The sequence below is a fragment of the Centroberyx affinis genome, unplaced genomic scaffold (genome assembly GCF_046629955.1).
Source record: "Centroberyx affinis isolate AG114_WGS23_722 - 3 ecotype Tasmania unplaced genomic scaffold, CSIRO-AGI_Caff_v1 ptg000693l_1, whole genome shotgun sequence".
NCBI classification, from domain to species: Eukaryota; Metazoa; Chordata; class Actinopteri; order Beryciformes; family Berycidae; genus Centroberyx; species Centroberyx affinis.
The window spans coordinates 275,001-289,072 of NW_027279313.1; the positions used below are offsets into that span (position 1 = coordinate 275,001).

At 42.7% G+C, this 14,072-nt stretch overlaps 1 protein-coding gene across 1 annotated transcript in view; it reads right to left on the minus strand.

The window, feature by feature from the left end:
• The window catches only part of b4galt2 (UDP-Gal:betaGlcNAc beta 1,4- galactosyltransferase, polypeptide 2), a 122,303-nt gene that overhangs the window by 63,195 nt on the left and 45,036 nt on the right, over nucleotides 1–14,072 (minus strand). The window contains exons 2-3 of the mRNA XM_071519394.1: nucleotides 9,999–10,117; nucleotides 8,689–8,805 (exon numbers count right to left, since the gene is read on the minus strand). Of these exons, the coding sequence (XP_071375495.1) occupies nucleotides 8,689–8,805; nucleotides 9,999–10,117 (236 nt within the window). The remainder of the gene's footprint in view (nucleotides 1–8,688; nucleotides 8,806–9,998; nucleotides 10,118–14,072) is intronic.

Sequence of the window (14,072 nt, forward strand, 5' to 3'; positions counted from 1 at the left end):
GATTTGTGGTAGTAGAAGATGGAACGTGCATCACCATCCTTGGGGAAGAGTGAGGGGGGAAAAGAGAGAGAATAGATAGACAGAGATAGACGGAAAGCGAGAGAAGGCCGGGGCGTAGCCTTTTCTTTACTCTAAGAGGTTTATGTCTGCGTATCTTCCCCAGACCTGCACCCTTTCCAAGCAGATAAGAAAATAATGAATGTTATAATTAAATAGGCTTTGTTCAGTCTATCACCTGAATAAAAAATAGCTAATACCAACCAAAGATAAAGAGTGCCATGGATCTCACTCTCACTTTATATAAGAAACTATATTGTACACACACATTTCTTCCGGTACTAATATTATGCACCATGTGGCATGCTCCTTATATAATCTCCTCTCCTTATTCACACTCGCTGGTGTTCCTACGCAGGTCTGCAAGGTCTGAAAAAGTCTAGAATAATTTCCAGGTCGAGTTTCAGAATTTCCGAGTCAAGTAAATTTATACAGTCCTTCATCACACAGCATGTCTCAAAGGACTTTACAGAGAATGAGCCTACTTAGATCTAACTAATCAACAATCAATCACAAAACAAAATGATGTAATAGACTATTTACCCTCAGTGAAGACAGGGAAAAGATTTCAAGAAAAACATTATAAGAGGAAAAAAATGGAAGAAACCTTGGGCAGAATTGCACAAAGGTAAGCTGGAAAATAATGAAAAAAAAAAACATGTTTGCTGTAATGGTGACAGATTTTACTATGTTGTAGTCCCACTGTCATTACAGATACTGTGTTATTGTTAAGAATAATCTTCAGCTATAGAGTTGTATGGCCAAGTTAACAGTCATGTATCATGTATACATGATATTGAACGCTGACCCAAATCTTTGAATCTGGACAAAGAAGGTTTGGAAAAAGCATCAAATCTTGAAATGAAAACATGTAGGAACCGTGACTAGCCTGCTATGCTCTGAATGGACAGGATCCACATGCATTGGGTCTGATTCAAACCCACAATGTCTCAAGCACATGGTACGGTCCTTATCCAAGTGGGCCAAGGTTTGTTATTTCTTTATCTTGCACTGCCATAGCATTGCACACTAATTGTTCCAGTGTGATAGCATTGATCCGGTAGCAAACACCTCTTCTCTAGTGTTGGATTCTCATCTGGAATAAAGAACTATGGCTTTCAAGCTTCAAAACAAAAAAGGTGAGGAGCAATGGACTGTTGTGGATCTATTCCAAAATGCTGAGAGCCAAGGAGAGCAGATGGGGCACCACTTGTGGCGTTTTTGGTGCTTTAGTATGGTTTGTTGGTTGTGAGCCTGGTCTCCTAAAATGTCTTAAAATTAAAATAAAAACCTAACACTTACCTTAATCCTAACCTTAACCAAATTGTTTTAGTTGCCTAAACTTAACTGTTGCCTAACCTTTTTACGTGACAATCATGTGTCCAATTCATGCCATTGTTCCATAATTCTTTCATGGTGGAGGAACATAATATTCGCATAATTTGTGTCCACAACATGTAATCTAAGTTTCAGAGTTTGTGTTCATTTCACAAAATTGACTGTTTAGACTGTGTTGTATTAAGTGGCATTGTCATAATACCAGAGTTTTGACTTCAATACCAATAATAAGTTTAATACCTAAAAATTTGATACCACTGCAATGCTACGGCAAACTTGACTTGGACAGCTTTGTAGCAACTTCTGCACAGGCCTTTTGATATGTTGGTTGGGTGTCCGTCTTTGTTTTTTTCCGTTCCTGGCACTACTTTTGTGAACCAGTTTAGGCGGACTGGGATTCAGTTCAGGACATGGTGAACTGTTTGATGCTGTTGCCACATTTTCAGCTGCTGCAGTCCAGTGTCAAGAGCCAAACTGCGGCTGTGTCTGTTCCAATCCTTCTACTTCTTCTTCTTCATCTTCTTCTTCTTTTAAATCTGCACTCTGGAGGTGACGCTGAAATTGAATTTCAGCTTGCAGTACAAAAGTACTGAGCTTTTAAAAAAATGCAATATTGAATTCAGCATTTCGCAACGCTATTGAAGCAGTACTGAAATTTTGGTTATTGTGACAACTAGTATTAAGGCCAATGAACTGCCTGAGAAAGGAAAAAGTTTTGCCAATCGGTCAAGGGCAGAGGTGTATGCCACGATTTCCACAGGTGTGTTGGCAGTCGACTTCAATCCTCTCTCTCTCTCTCTCTCTCACACACACACACACACACACACACACACACACACACAAGCAAACACACACAAGTTGGCTGCCGCTCTGACCGTTCCTGGGTCATTGAACTGACTTGTCCGCCTTTATGTGACCTTCACCATAAAGCCCAAACAAATACAGACAGAAACACACAGAGAGTTTAATCTCTCCTGATCCTTCACTGTCCAGTCAGTGCTGGACACCACTGGGACTGGAGTGCAGGCACGAATACGAATAAGCAGAGTAGAGGCTGGCTGGATTCTCCTCCCAGTACGCTACAACCTGGGAAAATAGATGCAGAGGAACTACCGAAGAGTCAGAGTGTGAGGGGGGGAGGAAGTGGAGAGGTGACAGAAGGGGAGAGGGGGTGGTTGATATCTTGGTGGATTAGCAGAGCAAAGCGCATAGCATGAACTCATAATGTTGTGTGTGTTGAATCCAGATGTCATCCTACAGTATGTCGCATTTCATCCTGCCTCCCGTTTTTGTTTCCCCCCGTCATTTTCTCCCGCTGCTATAAAAATGCCACAAAAATGCCATTTTGAAGAAAGAGTAAGTTGAATTTACCCTCTTTTTTTTCGTTTTTGGGAGAAATTTGTACCATGCACATGTTGTAAACGCTTTGTACCCTGCATAAACACTGGGTGGATGGATGCTTGAGGAAAGGACCAAACATCAGAGGCCAGCAGACATTAGGGAGGAAATGAGAACAAGCAGACTATTGGATGGCTGTTGCCCTGCAGACTTTGCCTATACCTGTAGAGGATTAGCCTTTATAAGTCAATAACAATATCCGGGCTTTGCTCACACCTCACCTTAAGCTCACACGGTAATCATAACAGCAGATGGCTCTTCTTTCTTCATCTTCGCTTCTCTCACTCGCCTTCCCCTCTCTCTCTCCCTCCCTTTTCTCACTCGCTTCCTTTTGTTCTTCCCCTTCTCTTTCTCTCTCTGGGCTTTTCTCCAGTTTACATGATGAGCTGATGGCCAACAAACAAACATTGGCCCGGGCCCTTGGCAGGCGGAGAGGACACAGAACGGCGGGACAGAACAGCAAGGGTCTCCGTTACTTTCCGGACGCTCCTCTGCGCCACCTACGGAATGTAGTTGACCGACAACGTGATTCGAGCAGCACAGTTCGAGGAAACGACCCATCATGTTGGCAGAGCGACGGCAGCAGGGCGGCATAGTGAGCAGGGAAACCGTCCTTCAGCCCCCCGTGTTCACAAGCATCCGCCCTGCTGAAGTGTCCTTGACGAAGACAGTGAACGCTTCCCAACTCCAGATGCCCTCAGTAGCTGAGGCTGTGCTCCGAAAATGGAATTTCCCAATGGTGATCAATAAATTATCACATAATTAATATCATACTATATAACCTGGCAACCACAATGAGCTGCCCAAGGTGTGTAATAAAAGTAAAAGTAGATGTGATCATTCTGTTTGATAAAGAATTCATATAGGTTTGATCTGGATGTTTGACATATTTTTGTTGAGCAAAAATGAAATCTCAAGGCACACCCAAGTATCTTGACTCACTGGTTGAGAACCGCAGTATATTATTTAGTCAGACAGAGCGAGCATGAGAAGAGCAGCTAGGAGGAAACACTTTCACATGCATTATCGGCGCTGTCTGTTACTGTAGGTCTCAGTCAATTTAAAGGCCCGGCCTGTGATTTAAATGTAAATGAGTGTAGCCCAACAATGAATGATTGAACAAAGGGTTGTTTAAACATTTTCATGCTCAAACCCATGAGAAATACAAAGGAGTGACAGAATGAGACAGCTAAAACAGTAGCTGCTTCAGTCTGGAGTGTGAATGTGCGCATTGTGTGTGTGTGTGTGTGTGTGTGTGTGTGTGTGTGCGCGCATGTATCTGTAGGAGCGTATGTCTGCAGGCGTGCAAGTGCATGTGTGCGCAAATAGTACTATGCTTGTTCAGTTGTGTGTGTGTGTGTGTGTGTGTGTGTGTGTCCACGTATCTGAGGTGTAGGTGTAAGGACTAAGGGCATGTTTTATCTCCAAGGGGCCCTTCTTTCCAGAAAACGACTGTTTTGACTCTGAGGACATGACAGCCATTATCTGTTAGCAAGGATAGGACTGGAGGGGGGAAATTATCACCCACCCCTCCCCCTCCTCACCTCCACCCCAAGTCTCCCTCCTGTGGCTTCGTGTTAAAAGGTTCCAGACTTCCAGTCATTTAACACTTGAGCGAGCACGATAGAAAAAGTGCTCTCCGCCGTCCTTTCGGAAAGACACGCCGGGTGTAAAGCTTTAAATGCCCATCGTGTCAGATGCATCAGGACTTCACCACATCAAAATCCCACCTCTGTCGCCCTGATTCTGTTCCTCTCCATCTGCCTGCTTGACTGGCCCGTTTGTGCCTCTACCTGCTTCACTGTGTGCTAGTGTGCCTTCCTGTCTGCTTCTCTGTCGATCTGTCTGCCTGGATCCCTCTGGAGGGAATCCAAAATGCCGAGGTGTGAGACGGCGGGGGTGCGAAGGGGCGGGAGCAAGGCCTCTGAGAATTTGAAGCAAAGGAATTGCAGAAACCAAAAACTTGTGACAAAATGCAAAGCTAATTAAATATTTTTAAATACCATCTGCTGTAAAAATTGATGGCCAACATGTGTCTGAAGGGCGCGCACACACAACACATGGCCCGGTCTAAATTAAGGCGGTATAGGGGAGCGTGCACATTTCTTTCAAGGGAGAGTTAGGGAGAGCTCAGGGTAAAAAGACTGGGAGCCCCTGCAGTTTCAGCAGTTTCACTTTGCTAATCTGGGGCCATATCCATCAAGCGTCTAAAAATAAGAGGACTGATCTACGATCAATGTCAACCAAATGGTCACAAAAAACTTCAGTATAGCTCAAGAGGAAAGCTGGCATAGTTTGTAAATCCAGGCTCCAAACCCCGTGGCAGCAGAAGGCTTTCAAACCACTTAACTTTTCAGATGACTGATGTAAAGTGAAGTGCTTGGCCAGAGCTCATTTATAATATGAAACCTGGGCTTGCCGATTCCAAAACAGTGTTTCATCTAATTAGGAGATAATTGCAAAATGATGCTGTTAAAAATGTATTCAAAACACTGATGACAAGAGATGAGCAATTGCAGAATATAAAATATAACATGTAACCTCGAGATGCACTTCCTAACACACTAGTATTTAATTTTTAATCAAAATTATAAGAGGGGACAACCACAAGATTTGGCCTTAAGCATTTTGCTGATGAGTCAGTCGTTTTGGGAACAGTGAACCGTAGTCTATCACTGTTGTAGAAGATGAAGAGGATCTCGTTCACAGCAGTCATTATTACTTGTAGTGGAGCTGAACTACGCTCCCTGGTTTTGTTATTTAAACGCTGACAATCTCTCAGAGAGTTCAAAAGGTAATCCAAAAAACAGAGAGAACTTTGTCACTACTTTAGAATCCAGAAATTAACCCCGCTGCACAATGCATACACACAACTGGCCGCACTAGCAGAGTGTCTGCTTTTTTAGCAACTCACACACCGAGTTCAAATGGTGAAAACACCTTACCTCGGTAAGATAAGAGGAATTTCCACTTCAAACAGAGCCCTCTCTGAACTCCACAGTAAATTATAGAGTAAATTTTGATAGTTTCTCTGATAATTACATGCCAGGCACTGGATCAGTGTCTATTCAAAGCACATGTGAAATAGGAAGGTAGGAGATGCAGCTGGAGCTCTCTTGACGTGGCTGTCAACCGTCAAACCGAATGATCCTGCAGTGTCAGAAGGTGTAAGGAATTTTTGAGCAACACTACGGTGGGAAGACTCAAGATTGTGAAGAGCCGGGGTTCCAAGAAGGGATGTTTAGTGAGCAGGGAGAACGTCCTTCAGCTGGAGGACTTGGGTTCAAGCTGCTGTGTCGGCCATCTGCCCTGCTGAAGTGTCCTTGAGCAAGACACTGAACCCCTCCAGCTCCAGGGCTTCAGCTCTGCAGCCGACCCTGCGCTCTGAACTCACTGTGGAGGGAGGCATGTGTAAAGAGAATTTCCCTTCAGGGATCAATTAACTATCAAATTATTAATTCGTTACTATAAATCTAGTCATTAAATCTGAGAGGCTGCACAACTGTCAGTCTCACTACACTGTCAGTCTCTTTATGCCCTTTCTGCTTAGAAAGTAGGCCTACACACTTGACACTGATGGGAAATAAGTGAAAAAGAGAAAGGGCATAACATGCAACACAAAGCCTAAATCAAATTAAAACCCACAAGGTTGCAACATGGCGTGTGCTAAAACCTGCCAAGCAACCACATAAAAGCTAATATAAAGTAAAGGTATTTACAGCCTTGTAGCAGTGATGGAAATTGCTAATATATGAGAGTTGAGGCACAGCTCCTGTTTTATAGAGGGCTTATAATTATGAAAGGTGGGAAGGGAAGGAAAGGAAAGGAAAGGAAAGGAAAGGAAAGGATTGGATTGTTGGAAAAAATACTCCAAATGTTGTGCCCGCTATTACGGTTCTAGACACCCTTACCCTGGCTAATAGCTTTGCGTTTGAGATGAGAAAGGCTCAGAGATGCTCAGAGGGAGCATGTGTGTGTGTTTTGTGTTTGTGCGTGTGTCAGAGAGAGAGAGAGAGAGAGAGAGAGAGAGAGAGAGAGAGAGAGAGAGAGAGAGAGAGAGAGAGAGAGAGAGAGAGAGAGAGAGAGAGAGAGAGAGAGAGAGAGAGAGAGAGAGACTGGAACATAGCCATATCAAGAGCAGAGCACAGCAGGGCATGCGGAACCAAAGGTCTTTTCCACAGGGGGAGTGATTAAGGCGCTGCGCGAGGCCCGCAGGGGACAGAAAGGGCAGAAAGGAGAGCTCATTACCCATAATGTAAAAGAAGAAGAACTCTCACCCAAAGCGGTGTGGAAAACTCACACACGCTCTCATACTCACCAACACAACATTGCTTAGAAAATGAAGCTTCTTGTGCAATGCTGAATTGAGTACAGTACTCCGCGGATGATTTTTTTCTTTTTTTTTTTCTTTTTTCAATTTCAATAAGGAGAGAAAGGCAAAGCCAGCCAATGAAAAAGCACAGTAGGAACTAGTTAAGTATGGGGAATGGAGGCATGGCCTCGGGGCTTAAGATATATGCAAATTGACTCGTTCTAAACAGCCCAACATAATTGATTTTTCCAGCACATTGATGAATTAAATACCTGATGACGGCCAAAGTATTCTAATTATTCTTTTAACATGTTTACAATTTTTAACAGACAAGCTGACAGATCTAGTTCACGTTGTAATTTGAGATGAAAGGTTTCTGCAGGGCCACATCTATATTCAGCTTCTTATCTGGCCCAGGTCCGCCTAAGTGTCCATGTACCTGGCTGATACTACTGATGCCATCATCAGTACTTCAGCTGGATGTCATAGGGCAGAGTCATAGCAGAGTCTTATACGATACGATAAGATACAATACAATGCAATACGATACGATACAATATACTTCCGCAAAATACATTTTGCGTGGGGAAATTTGTTTTGCACTCTTTTTTGTCTGCTGCTGTTTAACTTGAATTTGTACGCACTTTAAATTGTCTATACCCTCTGCATGTGTGCATGTGTATGTTTTTATGTATGATGACGTGTATGTTCTTATTTTATTCTATTATTGTGTTGCTTTTTGTATGAAATGTGCTATACAAATAAAATGTGACTTGACTTGACACAGTGCTGCTGGGTTTCCATACAATAAAAGGATACAAATCAATAACACAACAACATATTGTACAAATGCCAAACTGAAGGCATAGCACTAGAATAATAAAACAGGACATCTATCCATACATGTCATGTTACATGTCGTGTTACAACAGGGAAGTTTCAACTAATCGATCTACATCTGATTAGTCAAAGGCACGTTGAAACTGCCTCTTATTGGTTGTTATGCCAACCCTTGAGGGGAGCTAGAAAGCGATTGTAGGGTTCTCCTGTTTTTATTCTTATCTATGTAAAAGAAAACTGTTTTGACAGTAGACATTACTGTGTTGGTAACTTGTATAAAGGCCATAAAACCTGTGAGGACATTATTTACTGCGGTTATGCATATTGATGATGATGCGACAGGTACAACGCACAGCAGACACTTTCTGTCGCACCTATAATCACACTGAAGAAACACTCTCTTAGGTATTATTCCTATGATCTATCCCGAAACAGGGGTGTTGAAGTCAAAGTCTTCACTTTTTCTGTCTGTGACCCAAATGAAAAAAAAACAAACATACTATCTCATCCTGGGATATATTAGTACTTTTGCCACGTGGGAGCTCATCAGCAGAGCGGCATGTGGCCCACTTTGCATCCCAACCCCATAGCTTGAGAAAAGCAGAGCTTGTAAGCAAAGATTAGAATCAATCATTTCCAAGTTTAGGATTGGCGACCAAGACAAGATGATAATTCCTCTATGTGTGAATTTAGGAGGGAAACCTGGTCTTACATCCACACTCCAGTCCTCGCCGCTGACCTACCTGGTTGATGATGTAGATGCCATAGTCGATCTTCTGTCGTCGGAGGATAGGGTGGAGGTAGTGGAGCCAGTATTTTAGGTGGTTGTCCCTGTGGCGGAACGGGATGATAATGGCCACCTAAACAACAGGGATAGTTACAGTGGGTGATACATCGTGAAACATAATTCACTGATCTTACCCCATTTCTATCAGTCGGACAATCATCCAACTGGATAATGAAATCAATACTAGTAAATATGACAAACAATGACGACGTAAGAATAATCAATCAAGACACATTATCAGGAGCTGCTCCGTTGACACTGACCGTGAAAGGGAGGAAGTCTTTGTGGACTCTGAAGAAGTGTTTGTTGGAGTAATTATGCTCAAATGAGCTTTATTTCATCCTAGAGTGAACTGTTCTGCACCAGAAAATCATATCCCTGGAAAATCCCCCCCGGTTAATGTCACAGTGTACACAAAGTTGGGCTCTCATTCATTATGAATGGAGCAGCTCTAGAAAGGAGGCACTGCAGATTTGAGTCTCAGACTTGAGGCTGTCCTGTATCTCGCCTTAAGTGAGTTGCTCGTAACTGTCCAAGGTCATAAGAATAACATATCTGAAAAATGTTTTTGGATGAAAAATTGACTTTAGCCAGTGGTGTGGTGGCTAGGTAAGTAGCTGTCTTTCCTTACATTAAACCTAAAACCTATTGCTGAGATGGCTGATATACTGCAGTTGATCATTTTAGCTAGCAAGATAGATGCCATACTGGTTGCCACCAAATTTCCCTCTGATGATTCTCACAAGCCCAAACAACAAATGAATGTCAAGTGATCTCAAAAGAAAGGAAAGAAAGGACTGTGGAAGAAAGGAAAATGTGGAAATGATTAGCCACAATACTCAAGGCAAAAATATTGTGCAATTTTCTTATAAACTATAAACAAAATCACTTGTGCTCAGAACCAGATCAGTGACCAAAAATAGCAAAGAAAACCAATCAAGTGATCTGAAAATGATGATGGCCTAATGCTGAACTGTCTGCTCTTTACTTTTATATTTTCAAAGAAACATGCTTTTTTTTTAACACAGGCCACTTTATCTCTTTTCCCAAATCCCTCCTAAGCGAGCAAATATTCAAAGTGTAGCTCCCCACTCAGCTGAACGACTGGAACACATCCACTTATCGTAGTTGGCTACTGAACAGCCAACCTTTTGACTTCTGGCTGGCCTCTCTAACCTCAATTCCATAGTGCTGCCCCAAAAACAAACTGTATGAGCTTATATATTTCATTTAAAAACAGTAAAATACAGACAAACATATACAGACCTTCCATCTGGGCCGACAGTCGGGGGGCGTGTAGCGGCCCCCCTCCGTCACGTTGGGGTTTTCCTTCTGCACTCGTTCCATGGTCATCTGGGAACTGAACTCGATCAGCAGACGCCCCACTGAGGAACGATGGAAAGAGGGATGGGTTGGCAAAACGGAGGGAATAGGAAGAGGATAACAGAGAAAACAATGGGCAAGAAAAGAAGTGAAAAAAAAAAAAACAGATGAGGAGGAAGGGGAGGTGAGAGAAAGGGAGGGAGAAAGGAAGTGAGAGAGGGATGCAGGAAGGGACAGAAAGAGAGAGAGAGAGAGAGAGAGAGAGAGAGAGAGAGAGAGAGAGAGAGAGTTTTTAGCATCAAAGCAATACGTGTATCAAAGCGATGTGTGCAAAAATAATGGTTTCAAGGGATATGCTTTGCATAATGCAGTATTTAATAAGATGCACAGGGCTTGGAAAACATATATTCCTAAAAAATAAACAAAGACTTTGATGTGACTCAGTGTAAACACAACATGAAAGGTAATTATGCTGCTCAGTGGTGTAGTCACACCATATGTTATATCACTATAAATCTATCCATCATTCATTTGAATAGTGACTGATCAAACACAAATGATCTGTGTGTGGGAGCGGGAGAGAGAGAGAGAGAGAGAAAGGGAGAGACGGAGAGAGAGAGAGAGAGAGAGAGAGAGAGAGAGAGAGAGAGAGAGAGAGAGAGAGAGAGAGAGAGAGAGAGAGAGAGAGAGAGAGAGAGAAAGAGAGACACACACACACACACTGATACAAGGGGGAAGGGATTTTAATGTGAAAATGTTGATCCATAATCAATGTACTGTATTGCTTTGGCGACATTGGTCTTTCCTGTAATGCCAATAAAGAATATCTGAATTTGAATTTGAATTTGAATTTGAGAGAGAGAGAGAGAGAGAGAGAGAGAGAGAGAGAGAGAGAGAGTGTGAGAGCATGTGTGCATGTGTTTGTGGTTTCACACATTTAAAATGAGGGTTCCCTTTAAATCTTTGGCCCAGACGATAAATATAGTCCCTCTTTCTGGAAGCCAGGATCATTAAAATATACAAGCAAGCTTGCTATCTGGGAGCCGACCAAAGCCCTGCAACCATGACCCTCATTTCAGCAAACCAGGATCTGACTGTTCATGCTGTAGCTCAACACTGAAATGCCAAATGCATCCATCATTGCATGCTCTTCTTCAACACCAGGGGGAGCGCTACATTATATAGTAGAGTAGGATACAGCGTTAACAGTTGATGAGTTAATTTCCAAATCATCACATGTGCTTTGGTAGTAAGTTTATCTTTTAATATCTCTAAAATATAGAGGAACCAGTCGGTAAAAGTGTCATTTTGACAACCCAGGAGGTAGCTACTAAGTACTAATTTCTTTTAATTTTGTGTGATCAATAATTTTGCTTCAATTGTGTGTTATCAATCATTTTGTTAGGGTAGGTGTCGCATTTTTTCAAATGATGGAAATCTAGTTTTGGAATGAAACTCTTCTATTACAGTGTATTAAAACGGTTGCACAGTGGCAGCATGTTGCAGAACGGGTCCTTGTCGAACACCGACACCACAAATGCGTACGAGTGCGTACTTAAGTGATTTGGATGATTGTGACTCCATAAGCTATAATTTAATTTGCACTGATCAGAAGTACAGAATATGTATCGATTGTGTGGCATGATACGTGTATCATGAATATAGTATCTGTGAGCCCTGCAGTGCAGAGGAAAGAGAGAGAGAGAGGCAGAGGCAGAGAGCGACATGTGAATGTGGAGCACCCATATATGAGCTAATAATTCACTTAGCATTGACGTATGAGCTATGTGTTGAGAGGTCTCCACCAATCAACGCTGCGCAGGCGGGGAGCGTGATCGATGCCAACAAGGTTACATGTTCATAACACACCTCTTTATCATACCACAAGAGCTGAATGCAAATAGTCCCACGGCCCTCGCTGCTGGCCACTCCTGCCAGTCACCTCCTCTCCTCTCTCTCCTCTCCTCTCTCTCTCTTCCCTCTCTCATCCCTGCTCCATCTTTCCCCCTCTCTCTCTCTCTCATTTCCTCTTTCTCTCTCTCTAATGAGACAGTAATTGGAACATGGTGTTTTTTAGCTTGTCTCGCAGCGCTTCTTAGTTAGGGCTCAGACCGCAAGAGAAATAAACAATAACAAAAAGAACAAAAATAAAGCTATTTTTAGATGCAATCGCTCCTTGTGATTGTGTTTTGGTTTTTATTATCTTCTTATTAACAAGTGCGGTAACCTTTGAGAGCCAGATAAAGAGGTAGTGAGCTCTACCTCTTAGTGGCACTGGAAAGCCAAATATTAAATATAAATTTCCACAAGTTGCCCACCATTCCCCACTTTTAAATTTGAACAAATCACCCACTGGTGAGTCCTATATTATGTTATATTTAGGGCAGTCCTTAATCCAGTGCAAGGCAATGAGAGCATTGTGTGTTTTTAGTACACTGTGTCCCTGCAGGAGACGAGGCTAACTAACTAACATCTCACCATGTGTTCTCTCAGTAGGGTCACAAACTGGGTTTTCTGGAGCCACAAAGAACTGGATTTAAAGCTGGAAAACTGGGTGGCCCTGTGTGAAAGCAGTGTTTAATGCCACACTTTATTACAGTAAATCAAGCTGTGCAGGAAAGGAGTGCCTTTATACTCTTAAATCTTCACAGTTAAACACTTGATCTCTCTACAGGGTTAATTCAGGGATTTCTCTTGAACGTAAATTCAGGGGGAAAACTAGATTTAATGTTCTGGATCTGTCTTTGGGGTTAAGAATAAAGCTTGTTTAAAACCTAGCTGCTGTCTTTAGGGATAGAAACTAGGATTCAGATTCTGCTGATGAAAAACCAGTACAAACATGGAGACGGGATGCCCAAATCTTTTTAATAATCTGCAACATTTTCATATTATTAATAAATGTCTGTTTTCAACTCTCTGTCACCGATTGCTATAAAACAATAGTGATTCAATCTATTCCCGGTTCATGAAAGCTAGAGAGAGAGCAGAGAGAGAGTGTGTATGTGTGTGTACATGTGTGGGTGTGTCTGCATGTGTGTGGGTGTGAGAGAGAGAGAGGGAGGGAGAGAGAGAGAGAGAGAGAGAGAACATGTGTGTGTGTGTGCGCACTAATGTTGGTGGAGGGAGGGAATGAGAAATGAGAGTTGTAATGTGTGATGAGTTGATAGCAGTGCAATTATCACACACACACACACACACACACACACACATGACACGCTTATCTATCTAACGATATTATAGTAATACATTATAATCACAGCGCTTGATCGCTCTATCTGGGACACCCGTTGCACTTTGGGGGATACATCACTGCTTTATCTGCAACACACACGGGCATGCACACCCACACACACACACAGGCAAAAAAAAGACTTCCTCCGCAACAATAATGAACCAAATCTCTGAGCTATTAGGCTAGCAGCACATGTACCGACACAATACACTGAGAGCAGACCTGAGGCAGTAAACACTCTAAACACACCACACACACACACACACACACACACACAAACACACGCACACACACACACACAGCAACCTGGCCTATTTGAGGCTCCGACTCAGCCTGGGTCAGACTTTACAACAGGGAAACAGAAATAGGAGAAAAATTGGAACGCTTCATGTTTCTGACGGTTCAGAGAGCTCGGTGTGATGCAGCATCCGTTCTGAGATTTCAGGTTCTCTTCTTCTGTTTCTCTCTCTCTCTCTCTCTCTCTCTCTCTCTCTCTCTCTCTCGCTCTCTCTCTCTCTCCTCGTATTGCAGACTGTAGGGCCCTCTAACTCTAACGAGGCAGAGTGAAACATTACAGTAAAGCCACATCCACATCTCTCTCTGTATCACTCTCCCTCTCTCTCCTTTAAATCCACGGTTCTCAACGCGGGGTCCGAGGACCCCTCCAGGGGCCCTCGAGGGGGTTCCAGACGGCCCCGCAGCAAAATGAGAAACAGTTTAATGTCACTGGAATTTAAATTATTCCAATTACAGAATAGCTTATATAAGAGTGTGAAGTTCCCTTT